General features: G+C 37.5%; 1 protein-coding gene across 1 annotated transcript in view; it reads right to left on the minus strand.

Annotated features, from left to right (window-relative positions):
• Positions 1–5,872: 5,872 nt before the first annotated feature.
• Positions 5,873–20,336, minus strand: part of RTTN (rotatin) — a 166,071-nt gene continuing 151,607 nt past the window's right edge. The window contains exons 47-50 of the mRNA XM_063077369.1: positions 20,038–20,305; positions 8,239–8,342; positions 6,984–7,053; positions 5,873–5,958 (exon numbers count right to left, since the gene is read on the minus strand). Coding sequence (XP_062933439.1) covers positions 5,873–5,958; positions 6,984–7,053; positions 8,239–8,342; positions 20,038–20,305 — 528 coding nt within the window. The remainder of the gene's footprint in view (positions 5,959–6,983; positions 7,054–8,238; positions 8,343–20,037; positions 20,306–20,336) is intronic.

Below are 20,336 nucleotides of genomic sequence, written 5' to 3' on the forward strand. Positions count from 1 at the left end.
CTACCATATGATCCAGCAATCCCACTGCTTGGTATTTATCCAAAGGAAAGGAAATCTGCACCCCATGTTTATTGCAGCACTATTCACAATATAGCCAAGATATGGAATCAACGTAGGTGTCCATTGACAGATGAATGGATAAAGAAAATGTGGTATATATGCACAATGGAATACTACTCAGCCATGAAAAAGAATGAAATGCTGTCATTTATGGCAACATGGATGAGCCTGGAAGACATTACGTTAAGTGAAATAAGTCAAGCACAAAAAGATTAATATATGTTCTCACTCATATGTGGGAACCCCCCCCCCCAAAAAAAATAAACCTTGAATTTTTAGAAGTAGAGAGTATAACTGTGGTTATTAGAGGCTGGGAAGGGGAGGAGGTAAGGGCATAGGGAGAGGTCAGTTAATGGACACAAAATTACAGCTAGATAGGAAAAATAAGTTCTGGTGGTATACATTAGTGCTAAGCATCTATAATTAATGATAATTTATTGTATTGTTCTCACATGGCTAGAAGAGAGGAGCTTAAAGTATAAACTTTTGTGATGATGAAATTGCTAACTACCCTGATTTGATCATTGTAGATTGTATACATGTACTGAAATATAACTCTGTACTCCATAAATATGTACAATGTGTTTCAATGAAAAAATAAATTCCCCAAAAAATTCAAAAAGGAAGAAAAAGCAACAGACAGCTGAGGAAGTTTTTTCTACTCTTTTTCTCCTTCCTGATGTCCATGAGGTAATTTACTGAAGAAAGTGTGCAAAGATGAGAGAGCAGAAGGACAGGCCCTTGAGTCTCTGAGGATGTTGTTAGCTATAAACTACACATTTGTGGATTTCCTGAATGTGGAAAAAGATGAACCAAAAAAACAGAAAAAAAGAAAAAGAAATTCCTTTCTCACTGAAGGAATTATTATTTTAGACTTTCCGCTCTATAAAATCATGGCTTTTCCCAACAGACAAAAAGGTAAATTTAAACCAGGTATTATACCTATAAACTGATTCTTTGCAATCCAGTCTTTATAAATATGAAAGATTTAATTAAAGACTTACAACTAAAAGTAGTAAGTTTTTATTTTATAATCTGTTTCGTTCCACGGTAAGCCAAAGAAAGAATGTTCTAATAAAATATTTGAACATTCAAACACTTCAGAATTTACACAGGACTGGAAGCAGTGTGCTACCAGAATGCTGAGTACCATTGCCCAGATGAACCCAAACAGGACACAGATACTGCAAAGGTACAACCCTGGGCAGAGGCAAAACCATAGGTAAAGATGCTTACTGAGGAAGGAGAAACGCATGGAAGATTTCTTCCCAGACTCTGTATTAAAACACAGACTTTCTCTTGGCTTTCATGTAAAATTGAAGAAAAACTTATTGCATGTTAGCATATGGACCTTTTGTAAAACATCATTCTAAAAGTTTTTTTTTTTTTTCTGAAGCAGATTTCTCAGACACAGCAGGAACAATCAAAATGCAAAGATGAACGTTGTTAGCAACATTTTAAACAGGATCACACTGGGCTCCCTGTGTGTGTTGCTATCACATCTCAATTCCCGGGGTCTTGGCACCGTCTTTCGTACATCCTGAGCCTCAAGACCCAGCACACTTTAATTCAGTCCCAGATGACTCATTACTTGAGCTGTGTAAGGAATTCCTATGAGGAATAATGTTTACGTTAGAAGAAATAAACTCCAAGTTCTGCAAAACTAAGTTTGCTAATTCACAGAAACAATAGCATTTTATCATCCACTCCCCCAACTTTTTGGATAACAATAGGTCAACAACAGGTAGAAAGAAGAAGATAGCTTCTCCTAAACTGATGAATTCTTTAAGCTAACATTTTTCTTTTGGTTCCTAAAGTTATAATTTTTTGAATTTTCCATTTTCACAAGTGGAAAAAGAGCCATACTTCACCAACTGACAACCTGTATGCAGGTGTTGAGAAAACAGAATAATTTAATCAGGCCACCTCACCTGCCCCTCTGGTTGGGGGTGGTGCCAAGCATTCTTTGTTAGCAAATTGTGTGTGTTGGGGGGGGGGGGGGGCGAAATTAGTGTTATGCCCGGTGCTGGGGCATGGCTGGGATTCACTGCCTTGGGCGTCCACCTGTGGTCCATACTCTCGAACCTACAGCTCCAAGGACCTTTTGGCAGGTTACCTAGCTCATAGACCTGCATGTGAAGGGTTCTGGGGACCCAGCCTGGCGTGTGATGGGTCTGAGGACCCAGCCTGGCATGTGAAGGGTTTGTGACCCAGTCTGTGAATGGGCTTGAGGGGTCTGTGAGCTCCAGACCCAGCCCTAGCTCGACAATTGGCCCAGTTGGCAGGATTACGGGCAGGTAAAATAGCTTGACAGCAGGGCTTTGCAAGACTCAGGTTCTCAATAATGAATTGCTAGTGTCCCTATGACTGAGCATCTAGGGACTGTGAATCTCCACCAGGAACTAACAATCCTCTTGGAATTTGGAACCTTAGTTTTGATAGCACAATTCACTTCCCAGCACATCCTCCTCCCCAGAGAACGCCTGCAGAGACACAAAAGATTTCATGTTTTAATTAAAGAAATGTAATTTCTTTGGTAATCCTACAAGATAACATTAAAGGGACAATCAACCACATACCAGGTACTGCACTAATCTTTCAGTCCTATCACCAATCTGCCCCGAATTATAGCTGAAGAAAGACAGCCTGGAGCCTGTTCCAGGGTCCCCACAGGTTGCAGCGGTGAGGCGGGGGTTGATTCCAGGTCCATAGGACTCCAGAGCTCTCAACTCCTAACCACAGAGTTACACTCTCTTGTTCACTGAGGTAACTGCAGGCAGACCTGGTTATGGCAAAAGCAGGAGTGCTAGTCATTACCCTTACCCATCCTTCTGCCAAACCACAGGAACATCATGAATCAAACAGCAGATCTGGGACCCCAGTAACCTCAGAAAGTGGGGAATAGAGAAGGTGCAGCCCAAAAGGTTAATGATGGAAAACTACAGATAAAGAACATACTTAACACTACAATGGAAAATTGGTGACCTGAAGTTAAACAGGCAAAATTCTATTTTTCATCCCATTCTTTGCAGAACACCAAAGAAAAGTACATCCAGCTATATGTATTTTTGAAAGCATCTTTAGAAAGAGCAGGAAAATGCTCCATCTAGATCTGCTAATTCTATTCTCTTCATTGTTTCCTGTTTTTAAAACAGCTGCCTCCTCCCCCAAACTGGTCAAGGTCTTAAATCCAGAAGCCGCAGCTTCAATGTTTGTATTTTACATTTAACATGGCACACCCTTTATGTGCTTCCATAACATACACACTGATCCAACCAACCAAAATTGCTAGGAGAGAGAAAAATTGGAGACCATGAGATATAAACTAGTCCCCTACACCTATTTTCTGGATCCTTGCATGTGTGAAAGAAAGAATACATGATTAGCATTCAAGATGCCCAGATTTAAGTCCTGATTTCATCACTAAGTAAAGTGGTACTAAGTCATTTTTACGTTCTAAGCAGTTTTCTATAAAATTGGGGGATGAATCAGTGGTTCTCTAATAGTGGTGAGAATAACCTGGAGCTTGTTAAAAATTCTCCGGGACACAGGGTTAAGACTATCAGTGAGCCAAGGAATCTGCATTCCAACTAGCATCCCAGGGGATTCTGATGCTGGTGGGTCCCCAAGGTACAGATACAACAACTGCGGAAATAGTGGGTCAGCCACTGCAGGGCCTTCCACTTAAATATCTTCCCCACTGGGTTGACTGGACACAATCTGGAGACCCAGATGGTAAGGACTGCCATCTGGTACCCACACTGCTGCACTACCCTGAGGTTCATGTTCCTGGACACCAACAGACACAAGTTTTCCTGAGGCCATCACCCTTTCCTTTTTGCATGATGTACGGTCCTGCTGGGCTTCATCAGGTAACATTCCTGAGAGGTTCTGACACCTAGGTTACACATCGCCCTATGGTACTGTGGTGAGCAGCTACAGAGAATAATCAGTTACAATTCTTCCTGGTTCCAAAGATGTGAAGCACAGTGTACTCTGGAATAAATCAATCAATGAACCATAAAGAAAATGATCATTTCCCTGAAGAGACCACAATTTTGTAGAAAATGGCAGTGGTTATCTATAAGATCCAAACACAAAGACAGATGTTTCAAGGCAGGGGCAAAAAAGAGGCATCATAGCACAGAGGTTAAAAACAAAGTCAGGCTTATTGACATTGGCAGTTATCCTGGGTTCTAACCTCGGCCTCATTATTCACCAGCCACAGATAATGAGCAAATCATTTTACCACTCTGAGCCTCTGTTTATTCAACACTAACATAAGGATAACATGAGTGTAGCTCAAAAAGTGTGTGGAAACACAGAATTAAAAGGTACTATGAATCTTTCCATGAACTTTTTGAAAACCCTTCATAGCAATATTTTAAAAGAAGATAAATAATAAAAGTTCTCAGAATAGTGCCTGGTACATAGAAAGGGCTCTATAATGGAAATTACAAAGAAATACATCTCAATGGCACAGAATATAAGAAACCTGGAGAAAGGGAGAAATAAATCCTAAGATTTCTGCTCTTAAAATTGGTGAGTTTTCCAGAATATCGGCATGTCCATTGCTTGAAATTAATTTGTGCTGCTCAAAAACTTCCGGGCTTCCTAGATTTTTCAGATCTCTAATCATTATCAGACACTACAAACTTATCTGCTTCTATTTCAGCATTTTTTGTCTTTATACGTCCAGCTTAAATTACTTCACATGGCTCAGTTTACTGATGTTAGCTAGCAATTTGCTAACAGTGCTTAAATATGATTTTTTTCTTTTCTTTTTAACCATAATTGTTAGAAAAACTTTTCCTAAAACATTTTCCTAAATGAGTGTGTACATATGTGTACACATAGATATATATGTATATCTGTGTGTACACATTATTTCAGCTTTTTCTTAGACAATTTTCTATTTCAAAAGTATTGGAAAAACTGCTCATAATGATTAGTACTTGATTTTGGTTTAAGTACTAAGTTCAAAACTACATGTTAGTTAAGAATTATGTAACGGAATACTCTACAGAGCTTTCTCTTGTATTTTTCGCAGTCTTGTTCTTCATGATGTTTTGGTCTGAGCTAGGGAACTCAGGCCTATATGAACACAACTCTATTTTTTCCTTCTTTATTACACAGCATTTCAGAAGCCAAAAGAGAAAATTAAAAAACTAACCGATTCAGAAATCATCTAGAAAGGAGTTAAAATATCACTAAAAATTGCACAAGGGAGCTACTCACAAAATTATACACACTTACATACATACCCCTTCACCAGTGTGTATGCTCTGGAAAACAAAGGTTTGAAAAATAAGGACCTGTACTGACAGGGGCCAAGTTTCATGTCAAAATTTAAAAAAACAAAAAAACAAACCAAAAAACCAGAACACAATGCCTTCAATTCCTAAAATGAATACACTCATAAGACTGATAAAAATCTGCAAGCAGCAATTAGCCAATTTTCAGTTTCTAAAAATATTTTGTTTTATTAAATAACTGTTAAATAGGATTTTTACATAACAAATTGCATAGAAAATGGTAAAAAATGTTTACGTTTCTGGAACCTTCCATGTCTTTTTCCATCCTCTCTTTGTCAGCTGCTATAACTTCTGGAGAGCTGTTACAAATGGAGTGAAGGCATCACCAGGTCTACTTCTTTCAATGTCTCTAGTTCTGTTTCTCATAGGAAGGAAGGGCATCAGTACCTTGCAGAGAGTTATCAAGTCTTCAGGTAACAGTTGCTACACAAAGCTGGCTCAAGTTTAGAACCCCTGTTGGGGGGCTGTCAGATTCAGGGCAGCGCATTTCATGGCACTCAGGAAGAGTTAAGGAGCTGCATGAGATTTTCAAGACATTTCAAATAATAGGCATTTAGAGGGTTTTCTTCTGAGTTTGGGAGAGCTGAAATAGAAAAATAAGCGTATTGAAATACCAGTTTATTAAACTTAGTACTACCCTTAAGAGTAGATACACATACACAAATATATATGAGTAGGATTTATATATAAAGTTCTATTTAAGTTCTTAATATACTAGTATTCTAAGAATATTTTACATTTTTAAAAAATTAAGAAGTTATAGAATTCATATTTATTTTTTATTAATGATTTACCCAAAAAGTATTTAAAAAATACAATTCGATAATGGATACCATTAACTATAATTCCAAATAAATGCCATTACTCTTTCTTATGTATCATCCTCCCTAAAGCATCAACTTTAATGTAACTCAACTATTCACTAGCTCCAGAAATTCACAGTCACAGCTAGAAATAAACCAACCCCCCTTAAAGTCAGACTCTAAAAACACAAATTAATAACCAACAGATTACAGTACAGGAAAGAAGCAGTTCAGTGTCTTGGCATAAAACATGTTCAGAGAATAATGCTCACTAAAAACTGGTGTCACTTTAAATGAGTAACACTCTTTGAAAAGAAAGCCCTCTCTTGTATCATGACCAGATCACAACGGAACATGAATACAGGGCAATGGGATCTATTCTTGGAAGACTATAATTCAACTCCCTGATGTTAGATCAAAGTTTTCTGTTCAAGGTTAATTCTAATTGGGTCCAGTTCTTATCACCTAAGAACATACTTCAGCACAGCAGTAGCCATTAGCAAAGGAAATTTAGTCCAAGAAAAAATGACTTGGGGGAGGATCACAGACACGTTTTAAGAAACTATTATATCTCAGACCTTCATCTCTCAGAACATTTTATTATTTAAAAAATGTTATGATGAAAAGCACAGACCAACTATTAGCATATTTTACAATGCTTTAAAATAAAACAGCTCCTCAAATCCTAGTAAAATCATGTAGAAGACTGTCATTTTGCTGTGGCCTGTCCAAATATTTCATTGATCAGAGAATTCACTTAATAGCTTCCAAGTTTAACTGTAGTCTCTTTAATATTGAAACTTACTTTTCTTTGCTAAGGAATATGCTTCATCCACTCTTCTTTTTATTGATGGATTTTTCAAAATTGTTTTTGCCTGGAGATAATATAGAATAATCCATTAATTAGATTTATTCTCATGTGTTAAGGATCAGGATACCACAATACTAATTCTATCCACTACTAACCACAGCACTGAACAGGATAATATAAAGAGAAATTAGATATTAGTACACCCTGTTGTGCCAACCCCCCTGCACATTCTCAAGTCTCACCCATCTCCTCCCATCTACTGTGATTCTCTGTCTACTGTCCTATGTTCTTTCTTCTGTTCCCTTTTACTCCTTCTTCTCTAATCTGATTTTGATATTTTAAACTAGTCATCTTAGTTTCAGTATTTCATATTCCCTCAAATCTCAGATTTCAAATCAAGTATAAGGGTACTTCAAAAGTTCATGAAAAGATATGTATTATCTTTTAATTCTACTTTCCACGAACTTTTTGAAGTACCCTCATGTATCAAACATTAGCAGTTGGTCAACAATTACTCATATTTATTCAGTAACTACAAAATGCCAAATCCTATGATAAGCCCTGGAGATACCCAGGGGCTGTCCTTGCATGTGTGACTGGCCAGTGGGGAGAACAGCTGGCACAGACAGAGATGGCCAGCTGAGAGAGCACCATTCCAGCATGGGTGTCTATCCTAACACTGCCATTTGGCTACTGTTTAATCACTAGATACTCATAGGTGTTTCTTTCAGGAGTGAGATGTCTGTAATAAAAGAGAAGGCCAAAGAAAGAGTGGACAGAAGTATCCACTCTGCCTGTCATTCTCTCTGTGCAGGTCCTGTGCCGCAGTCTTGCAAGAAAGGAGCTGCTTTCAAAACTCAGTGATGTTATGTACCCGAGAAAGGGGAATCATATAATTGGATAAAACTCTGTTATTCAATTTTACTTCAAAATGCATTTTTCCTTAACACATCTTTTAGAAGAAACAATCTGTACGAAAATTGCAATAATATGGTAAATCAATTAAAATTAACAGGAAAAACTCACTTAAAACAGATATACTCTTCTGAACTGAGACGTCCATTGAAATGATCAAATAAGAACAATTTCAACTGATGGTTTGCTAATTGTATAAATGAGCAAGGGAACACAAGTCTTTGACTTCATTTTCTATTTTTCTTTTGCTGACAGTCCTATGACATCTGTGGATGCATCTTAAGAGGCCTGGTTGTCTACCCACCCCCAGTGTAGCAATGATTTAAAACCCGACCTTCTGAAAATTGTAAATCAGAGCCCAAAGCGCAGCTGCTCCAATCCTCTGAGCATTTTGATTCTTGCTTTCCAGACAGGCAACTAGCACGGTAATGACTTTTTCTAAATATAAACACATTAAAAAGAAAGTTCAGTCTCAAGCATTACATTGTATTCTTATCTGGAAGCAGTAAAACATCCCTTTTTCCCCATTAAAATACACATACAAAGTTGGTATCACTAGACCATGGCAAAAACAATCTTTTATACCACATGATGCACAGGAGCACAAGCTCAAAACAAACTGCTTTCATGACAGGTACAGAACATAGAGGCTGCGGATGCCTACATTTTTTGTCCCCAATCCAACAGACACATTCAGTTAAAGATAACATGAGTGAAAAAGTAAGTACCCAGTGAGTTATATTACTGAGTAATTATAGCTCACATCTTGGTATGCAGGAAAACAGATCTGCTGTATGGAATCCTTTCAGAGGAATTTTTTGTGTGTCTGTCAGAGGAAAATGTGATTTAAAGGCATATCAACACATAAAATAGGTCCTTTTTGCATAGCCAGAGTACAAATCAAGATTTACTAATTATCTGCACCAGTTTACTCATTAAGATTTAGAGAAGTCTACTTCAAAGGAAACTGTCAGGGTGTTTCAGAACAATTTTTAAACCTATTTTATTTCCTAGTTTTATATATTATTAATTTGTGTCAAATTATTTTCCCTCTAAATTGTGTGATTTTTAAAAACATGTTACATTCTCAAAGATGAAACACCTGTTACCAAGAGCTTGCTCTGTATATACACTAACCACTCCCACCCCCACGGGAATGCATTTAATTAAACTGTAACCTGTTCAAGGGCAGGGTCTGTGTCTGCTCACTGGTACATATTCCAATCACAGAGCTATTATACTTTAGGGGCTCAATAGATACTAGTTGGGATGAAAGATTCCATAATTATAACTAATAATTTTATTAAGGTGCCTAATTTTTTTTTTTTTTTTAATTTTAAGGAATTTTAGATCTTTTATAGAAAAAGAAAACTTCTTCATCAAGGGCACTTGAATTGTGCAGTGGAAGGACAGTGTGGGAGGTGGGTGTGGGTGCAGCAATTCTCCTGCCACACTCCCCTACTGCCTGGGCCCCTTGTCTACAGTATCTGGTGGCCTTTGGCTTTCCTGTATCAGAACCTATCCATAACCAGCCTGTATGGCAGTCATCAAGTGTATTTGTCATGTGAGGTTCTGGGTGGCAGCTGGTACTCAGTAGGGTGCATCATCTAATAATTTCCTTGTATTCCACCTGAGTATCATCAAGTGATGTTTCTGTATATTGTACCAAACACTTGACTCCTTCAACCAGTTACTATCTCTTAAAAATTTTTAATAAAGTACATATACAGGTCAATTAATGTGGTGGCCCCCTCTGATAAAGGATCAATTTTTTAAAAAAACACGTTTTGTATGCATGTATAGCATGCATATAAAAAAGCACATAAAATATTTTTAAGTTTAACTAATAGATATTAACTCCCATATAAATAATCCCAAGAAAATACATAATAATACAGTTAAATAATCAGGAAGTGATGAATACTGAATATTAACTGTTGTCTCAATATAATTCACATAATTATGAGTTTAGGGATGTCATATTGATAGTTTGAAATCGGCTATATTGAGATTATTTACACCACAAAAATCAGCAAATGCTACATGTCAAGGTTGAGTTGGTGGTAAAGCTGAAAGAGGTTTCAATTTTACAAATATATTCTGCATAAGGGTAAGAAATAGTTTTAATAGTATATTACTATGAGATTTAATAACAATAAATTTATTGGGAAAAGAGCCGATTAGGATGCAATTCCACTTGTCATATCATGACTGAATGACAACCATAAATTGGCTACAAGAGTTCAGCAAAAATCAATGAAAGTATTCTGTGAGAACAAACTAGCCATAAAGAATTTACAATAGTTTTTTTTTTTTTTTTTTTTTTGGCGACAAAGAGTATTGACTATTATGCTATTATCTGTATGTGCTACACGTCCTTTATACCAGTAAACTTTATATACAGTCATGCACTGAATAATGATGCTTCGGTCAACAATGGAACACATATATGTTGGTGACTCCATAAGATTATAATGGCTATACCATATGGCCTATGTGTATGTAAGGCTATGATATCTAGGTTTAAGCACACTCTATGATATTTGCACAACAAAATTGCCTAACAACACACACATTTCTCAGAACATATCCCTGTCTTTAAGTGATGCATGACTGTATAAAATTTCTTTATATTTAATATACAAGGGGTCTTCAAAAAGTTTATGGAAAGATTAGCATTATATTTTAATCCTATTTTTCCACAAACTTTTCGAAGTACTATCATATATCCCACCCCCCTCACCTTCTAAGAGCCAGTAGTTAGACATTTACCAGAATACTTTGTCCTTGTTAGGTTTTGCTAACAAGGCTACACAAACTTCACAAAATGAGCAAACTATTTCCTCTTATTTCCACAGACTTCACAAACTATTTCCTCTTTCTGTACTCTCTAGAAGAGTCTATGTTTAGAATAACTTTCTGCTTAAATGTTTGGTAGAACTCACTAGCAAAGCCATCTGGACTTAGGGTTTTCTATCATCTGACTAATAAGATTTCTGACTAACTTAGTAGACTTTTTGGTTTTCCATTTCTTCTTTTATTTTATTTTATTTTACTTTATCAACATACAATATAGTTGATTTTTGTGTCCCTTTACCAATTCCTCCTTTCCCCCCTCTCTGTCCCTCCTCCCTCTCCCCCCTCCCCCTCAACATATCTGTTCACTTGTCTTAACAAGATCAAGGAACTGTGATTGCTGTGTTCTCCCCCCACCTCCTGCTATTTATTTATTTATTTATTTATTTACAGCTTCCACAAATAAGTGAGGACATATGGTATTTCTCTTTCTGTGCCTGGCTTACTTCACTTAATATAATTTTTTCTAAGTCCATCCATGTTGCTGTGAATGGCAGTATTTCATTCTTTTTTTCATAGCACAGTAGTCCATTGTGTAGATATACCACATTTTCCTTATCCACTCATCTGATGATGGACATTTGGGCTGGTTCCAATTTTTCTAAGTTACTTTTGTCAGGGCAAGTGTTCATTTCTTCTCTTTTTCTTTGGTTTTCTGCAGATTCATTGTGATATGTCTAGGAATGAACCTATTTTTATCTGCTTGGAATTATCTGAGTCTCTTGAATCTGTACATAGTATCTTTGTACAATTCTTAAAATGTATAGCCAACATCTCTTTAAATATTTCCTCTTCCATTCTCTTTCTCTTCTCCTTCTAGGACTGCATTAAATGCAGTTAGACAGTCTCAACATACCTGCAGTGTCTCCTACCTTTCATCTTTTAATCTTTCTCTTCTTTTTAGGTCTTTCTGCTTCATTCTAGATAACATTTTTCTGAACTATCTACTAATTCCTAAATTCTCTCTTCTCTATACCTAACTTGATGCCAGACACGTATATAGAGTTTAAAATTTTGGCAATTAAAGTACTATTATAGTGCTGCCCCATTTAACTACCTTCAATGATAAAAACATTTGTATGTGTGCTAATAAAATAGCCACTAGCCACATGTAAGTAGTGCTACTGACAAATGGAATATTTAATTTCAATTTATTTACATTTAAATAGCTACATGTGGCTAACTGATGATCATATTGCATAATGAAGTTCTAGAAGTTCAGTTTGTTTCTTGTTTCAAATCTTCTAATTTTTCAGTTTTCCATTCCCCCCAAATATTTTCAAGCTTGTCATTTATTTATCTAAATATGGTATAATTAAAGTTATTTTAAAATGTGTTTTATAATTGCAGTATTTGAAGTCTGGGCAAATAAGGTGGTATTTTTTTCCCTTTGCTGGTTCTCACTAATGTTGCCATGTTTCCCAGTGTTAGCTTGAACTTTCTACTGGTTTAATGCTTTTGAAAAATTATTTGTGGGGGCTCCCTAAGGCCTAGTGTCAACCTTCCCTTCATTTATCAGAGGCACTATCAATCAAGGATTACCTCAAATCAAGTTCAACACCCACTTCAACTACACATTTCTGTGGTGCAATCTCTGTGGGGGGCAGTGTGTAGTGACCATTCTATTTTTTTTCTTTTTTTCTTTTCTTTACAGTCACCTGGATGAAGGTTGGGGAACCAGTTTAATTCTGATTCATCCTTCTCCTAAGAGAATGGCTCTTTGGAGTTCCAGTTTAATACAGGGAGGATAGCCAATAAGAGTCCTCACCTTGGAGAGTCTGACTTCTGTTCTCTCTCCCCTTGACATTCCCCAACAAAAGCCAAGCATACAATATTGGCAAATGTCCTTGGGGCAGAAGAGCTTTATTATTTCTCTGGGCATAGGCTTTCAATCAAAGTTAGCCTGGAAGTTTTCCCATTATCTTTTCAGTTCTTCTATTATTTTATAGTGAATTTTAATATAGTTTATCCGGCATTTTTTATTGTTTTCAGAGAAGACCTAACCTGACATTACCAAAAACAAGGAGTGCACTAGATCTATTTTTAACAGCAAGCTCAAGCCCCACTGTACACTGCACTCCTGACCTTCTAAACTACATGTTTGGATGCTACTGTCAGAGGCACACAGCCCTACCTGGAAGATTTTTAAGCTAGCTGATTCTGCTAAGGCCTCCTCTCTGGATGCCCGAGTGGGAAAGGGAGGCAAAGCCTAAGACAGCCCCTTAACAGTTCCATACAGAAACTGTCTCTCATCTTATCCCTACCATGAAAGCCCACTGATTTCGAAACTGTGGGGGCTGGAGGAAGCTCTTTCTCACCAAAAGTTTGTCCATTTGCTTTAAACTAATGAAGGATCTAGAAGTGAAAAATAGACTCCTCCAGTTCCCTAAAAGCTTATCCTTTTCCCAACTCTCTCAATAAGTAATAATGAGTAAGAAGTCGCCCCCAAAAATTCATTCTGAGAAAAGTGAATAAATAATAAGAGAGACTATAGAGCAGCTACTATATACCAGGAATGGTAACAGATGCTTCGTATGCTATCTCGTTACTGAGACAGGGCCAATCATTATCATTTTACAAATATGAGGACTGAAGCAGATACAGCAGAAGAGGATGGAAACAAAACCAATGATGTACACCATAGTGATGGAGAACACGGTGTCAGTGGGAGAGCTATGGGAATGCAGAGTGTAAATCTACAGTTAATTTAGGCAATCTAATCTCTAGTGCAAATCTATACTAAGAGCTGACTGGACTTTTATAATCTTTCTATATAATAGCTCTACCAATTCAATAATTATTATCAAGAAAACAGAATCACTACCATACACAAAGCGGAACGTAAGCAGAATAATTTCCATTTACTTTGAAAACTGCTTCATAGAAAAAAAGCCTCTAAGATTCAGTGAAAAATACGAAAGAAAAAGAGAATTAGTATACCTAAACATCTACCATGCACCAGACATGCTGTTAGGCACTTTATGTGTGTTTATAAACTGATTCCTACCAAAACCAAGAAAGGAGGGATTGTTTTACAGTTGAAGAAACTGAGCCCAGAGAAGTGCCCAGGTGATGCTAGAGTGAGCATACATGGGCTGGAGATCAAGACCAGCTGTGTGGGGGTCTGGAGTCCACCTTTCTCTTTTTTTCACTATAATGCAATGTCTCCTTATAAAATTCTCTCCCCATGAAATTCACACATTCCTCACAGAGACAGCACATGGCTGCAGAAACAAATCTTTCCAATCCTCTCTTTTTACTTCAAGATTTTTCTGAATCCTCACCAATCCTCACCTTCATCTGTCCTATCTCTCAAAGAAGTGAAGTCTCCAAAAGACTAATTTTGCCATTTGGTCTTGGGCCCTGAACTCTGCTGCCTACTCAGGATCCTCTCAATCATCAAATATTTATTGAGTGTTTGCTAGTGATGGGCACAATTCTAGGTGCAACAAATTAAGTATAAGAAAATAGACAAAAACCTCTTGACCTCATAAGAGCTTATGTTCTAAAAGAACTAGGAAGACTAGGAATAAACAGATACACACAAAAGACACATAGTATATTAGATGGTGATAATGCTATGGAGAGAAATAAAACAAGGTCAGGAGGCAGAATGAGGAGGAGAGAGGAGGAGAGAGGAAGAGAGAGGAGGTGGGAAGAAAGGGTGGGGTTACAACTTAAAAGAGGTTGGTCTGGAAAGGCTTCATTGACATGGTAGCATTTGCTGAAAGACACAGAGGAGGTGAGGGGAGTTGGAGAAAGCGAGGAGAGATGGGAGAGCAGAAGGTAAGGTCACAGAGCACCATGCCTACTGCCCTCTTCCCTTGCTGCCTACTGGACCCAGTATGTCCACTAGGATGCTATGACTTGTTAACCTCAGTAGAGTCCAGTGCATGGAAGGCTGGAGCCATGTCTGATTCATTCCCTTAGCCCCTGCCTTGCACAGTGCCTTGAACACAGTGGGTGCTTAATAAACACCCGACAATAGTTGTTCAGGAGGCAGTGCAAGACAGTGGACTAGAGGGCCCAGGATGCATTCCTCCCACAGACAAAGACCAGAACAATGGACAGACAGCTAAATATTGACAACAGCACCAGTGGGAGAGCATAGGAATTTAGCAGGAGATGTGTAAGATCCCTGTGGGGTCCAGGATGGTGGCACAGAGAGGAGAAAGAGGAACACAGCTTCAGCTACCATGTCTCCAACACTGAGATCAGCACAGGAGGAATTTTCCCTTGCAGCAGAAAGAACCTGCTGGGCTGTGAGCACTTCGTAGTGGTAATCCTCCTCTTGCTTGTGCGCTGACCCACCGCGACTGCCACTGCTACTGCCCCACATCTCCCTGCACAGCAGTTTGTCCAGCTTCCAGCCGATGCCCAGGCCAGGTGTCATCAGCTCCACCTCACTCAAATCCAGGTGTTCCTGTGTTTTACCAGGCAAGAGGAGAGAGGTGAGCAAGTGCAGCCCTGTGAGCCAGTGGCCCAACCCAGAGGGGAATGTGCACTGGCTCTGCAGCTGTGTACCCACTAGTGGGAACTACTCGCACAGCCCAAGTGACTGCAATGACCTGGGGAGGGACATGCACAGAACCGCTAGTAGGTACAGAACCCAGGATAGCCCAATAAAGTATGGAAGAATATTCTCAGCCACCACCACCAACCTATCCCCCAACCAGGAGAAGCAAGACAAAAACTAAAAGGTAAAGAAAGGACAAAAAAATTAAAAAATACAAAAGAACCATAAAAACATCAATAAAATGCCAAGAGTAAGACAATACTTCTCAATAACAATCCTAAATGTAAATGGATTGAATTCCCCACTCAAAAGTCATAGACTGGCTAAATGGATTAAAAAATCAGACCCAACTATATACTGCCTACAAAAAACTCACTTCACCTGCAAAGGCTCACACAGACTAATAGTGAAGAGATGGAAAAAGATACATCACAAATGGAAATGGAAACCGAAAACAAACAGGAATATACCTACTCTTATGTAGGATAAAATAGACTTTAAACCAAAAACTATAAAAAGAGAATAAGAAGGTCATTATATAATAACAAAGGGATCTATCCAGCAAGAGGATGTAACAATTGGAAATACACAGGCACCTAACATTGGAGAACCAAGATACATTAAAGCAAATATTATTAGACCTAAAGAGAGAAGTTGATCCCAATATGATAATAGTTGAGGACCATAACACTCCTCTCTCAACACTGAACAAATCATTCAGGTAATAAATTAGCAAAGAAACACAGGATTTAAACTATGCTTTATACCAACTGGACTTGACAGAAATCTACAAAACATTTCATCAAACAGTACATTCTTACCATCAGCACATGGAACATTCTACAAGACAGACCACACGTTAGGTCACAAATCTCACAAATCAAGTCTCAATAAATTTTTAACAATTGAAATCATTTCAAATAACTTTTCAGACCACAGTGAAATAAAACTAGAAATCAGTAACAGGTGAAACTTTGGAAACTATACAAATACAAAGAAATTAAACAATATGCTCTTGAACAACCTATGGGTCAAAGAAGAAATTAAGTAAGAAATCAAAAAATTTCTTTAAACAAATGAAAACAAAAGCACATTATAGCAAAATCTATGGGGTACTGCAAAAGCAGTACTATGGGGGACTGCGACAAATGACTACATCAAAAGAATAGAGAGACTTCAAATAAACAACCTAACACTACACTTAAAAGAACTGGAAAAACAAGAACAATCCAATCCCAAAATTTAGTAGATGGAAGGAAATAAAGATTATAATAGAACTACAAAGATCAAGATCAACAAAACCAAAAGCTGGGTTTTTGAGAAGACAGACAAATCATTAGCTAGACTAACTAAAAAAAGAGAAGAGACCCAAATGACAAAAATCAGAAATGAAAAAGGAGACATTACAACCGATACTACAGAAATACAAAGAACCATTAAAGATTATGCTAAAAAATTTGAAAATCTGGAGGAAATGGGTGTATTTCTAAACATATACAAACTACCAAGACTAAACAAAGAACAGAAATCTGAACAGACCAATAATGAGCAACAAGATTGAAGCAGAAATCAACAGTCTCCCAACAAAGAAAAGTCCAGGAATGGATCACGTCACTGCTGCACTCTATCAAACCTTTAAAGAAGAATTAATACTAATCCTTTCCAAACTATTCCAAAAATTGAAACAGAGGCCATTCTATTAAACTCATTCTATAAGGCCAGCATCATCCTGACACAAAAATCAAAGACATAAGAACAAACAAGAAAACAAGAGGCCTGGGGCCGGCCTGTGGCTCACTCGGGAGAGTGTGGTGCTGATAACACCAAGGCCACAGATTTGGATCCCATATAGGGATGGCCAGTTGCTCACTGGCTGAGCGTGGTGCTGACAACAACAAGTCAAGGGTTAAGATCCCCTTACCGGTCATCTTTTAAAAAAAAAAAAGGAAAAAAAAAAAAAAAAAGAAAACAAGAGGCCAATAACCTTGATACATACAGATGCAGAAATTCTCAGCAAAATACTAGCAAACAGAATTCAACAACATATCAAAAAGGTTACAGGCCATAATCAAGTGAGATTCATTCTAGGAATGCAAGGATGGATCAACATATGCAAATTAATAAATGTGATACATCACATCAACAAAATCAAGGACAAAAACCATATGATCATTTCAATAGATGCATAAAAATAACTTGACAAAATTCAACATCCATTCATGATAGATGCTCAGCAAATTAGATATAGAAGGAAAGTATCTCAGCACAATAAAAGCAATATATGGCAGACCCACCACTGATATCATCCTGAATGGGGAAAAGTTGAAAGCTCTTCCCTTAAGAACAGGAACAAGACAAAGATGCCTACTCTCAGCACTCTTATTTAACATAGTAATGGAAGTGCTGGCTAGAGCAATCACACAAGAAAAAGAAATAAACAACACTGAAATTGAAAAGACGAAGTGAAATTATCCCTGTTTGCAGATATCATGATCCTGTATATAGAAAACCTAAAGATTCCACCAAAAACTCCTAGAGCTGATAAATTAATTCAGTAAAGTTGCAGGATAATAAATCAATATACAAACCACAGCATTCTTATACACCAACAATAGTCTAGCAGATAAAGAAATCAAGGAAGTTAGCTCATTTACAATAGTCACCAAAAAAATAAAACACCCAGGAATCAATTTAACCAAGGACATGAAAGATCTCTACAATGAGATCTAAATTGCTACTAAAAGAAATTAAAGAAGACACACACAAAAAAGACACTCCATGTTCTTGGATTGGAAGAATCAGCACTGTGAAAATGTCCAGATTCAATGCAATCCCATCAAAATGTCAATGATATTCTTCAAAGAAACAGAAAAAACAATTCTAACATTCATATAGAATAACTAAAGACCTCAAACAGCCAAAGCGATCCTGAGCAAAAAAAATAAAGCCGGATGTATTTCACTACCTGACTTCAAATTATACTACAAATCTACAGTAATTAAAACTGGCATAAAAACACTTGGACCAAGGGGACAGAATAGAGAACCCAGAAATCAATTCACATACTTACACATGATCTTTGAAAAAGGCACCAAGAAGATACACTGTAGAAAGGACAGCATCTTCAGCAAATGGTGCTGGGAAAACTGGATATCCATGTGTAAAACTAGACCCTTTCCTCTTGCCATATACCAAAATCAAATGAAAAGTTTTAAAGACTTAAATATAAGACCTGAAACTATAAAACTCCTGGAACACAGGGAAACATTTTGGTAGGTAGGACTGGGCAAAGACTTATGAATAAGACTTCAAAAGCACACGCAGCAAAAGAAAAAATAAACAGAATTATATCCAACTATTAAGCTTCTGCTCAGCCGAGGAAACAATCAACAGAGTGAGAATATAACCTAGAGAATGGGAGAATATATTTGCAAACTATGCATCTGATAAGGGATTAATATCTAGAATATACAAGGAACTCAAATAACTTAACAGTAAAAAAAAAAATCTGATTTAAAAAGCAGGCAAATTTAATCTGATTAAAAGATTTCTGTTTGGCAAAGGAGCTGAATAGACATTTCTCAAAAGACTTACAAATGGCCAACAGGTACATAAAAAATGCTCAACATCACTAATCATCAGGGAAATGCAAATCAAAACCACATCAAGATATCATTTCACCCCAATTAGGTTGGCTATTATCAAAGAGGCACAGAATAACAAATGCTGGTAAGGATGCAGAGAAAGGGGAACTATTTTATAGATAGAACTACCATATGACCCAGCAATCCCACTGCTGGGTATATACCCAAAGGAATGGAAATCATCATGTTAAAGGGATACCTGCACTCCCATGTTTTTCGTAGCTCTATTTACAATAGCCAAGACATGGAACCAACCTAAAAGTCCATCATTGGATGAATGGATAAGGAAAATGTGGTGTATATACACAATGGAATACTACTCAGCCATAAAAAAAAGAATGAAATTCTACTACTTGCAGCAGCATGGATGAGCTTGGGGAAAATTATGTTAAGTGAAATAAGCCAGGCACAGAGAGAAATGCATGTCCTCACTCATAAGTGGGAGGAAAGGAAGAGGGGAAGGAAGGGGGGGTGGGGGTGGGAAGGAAGGAGGAAGGGAAGGAGGGAGGGAGGGAGGGAAGGAAGGAGGGAGGGAGGGAAGGAAGGAAGGAGGGAGGGAGGGAAGGAAGGAAGGAGGGAGGGAGGGAAGGAAGGAAGGAGGGAGGGAGGGAAGGAAGGAAGGAGGGAGGGAGGGAAGGAAGGAAGGAGGGAGGGAGGGAAGGACAATCATAACAATAAGTTGAATTTTCAGAAGGACAAAACAAAGCTGTGTTTTCTAGAGCTAGGAAAGAGGGATGAGGCGATACCAAGAAATGTGTTAATGGACACAAAACAGCTAGTTAGGAAAAATAAGGTCTATTGATGCACAGTCAAGCTAGGCACATATAACGAACAATAATTTATGCGTGTTATCAAATGGCTAGGAGAGGACATTGTTTTGTAATAATGAATATGCTAATTATCCTGATTTGATCATCACACATTGTACACAGGTACTGACATTCAATTCTGTACCTCACAAATATGTATAACCAATTCCATTTCAATAAAAAATAAAATAAATAAATACCTGGCAAATTACTTACAAAATTACTTTGTGTTTTAATCTGAACGAACAGTCTATGAGTAACCACATGTATAAATGTGGGTGTATGTGGTGCATAATGTGAATACATACCATTAGCCAAGATCTTGGGCTTATTAGCAGTATTAAAGCAAATATTATGAAAAATAAGAAGAGGTATATAAGGGCTGCTCTTGTGCTTGTATTTGCTCATCTCTGTCAGTAAGTCTAAACAGCCATCAAGCCTCAGGATCATTTGTTGCCCATCTTCTCTAGTTGAGACATTCAGGAGTAACTTCAACCAAAGAATGGTCGGGTTACTGAGATGTTTATTTCCTCCTTTTGGCAATGTTAGGGATAGAAAGTTCTGTAAGAAGTTACTCTGTGGATAAAAAAAGAGAATATTATTTTCT

Source organism: Cynocephalus volans, chromosome 13 (genome assembly GCF_027409185.1).
Source record: "Cynocephalus volans isolate mCynVol1 chromosome 13, mCynVol1.pri, whole genome shotgun sequence".
In the NCBI taxonomy this organism is placed as follows: Eukaryota; Metazoa; Chordata; class Mammalia; order Dermoptera; family Cynocephalidae; genus Cynocephalus; species Cynocephalus volans.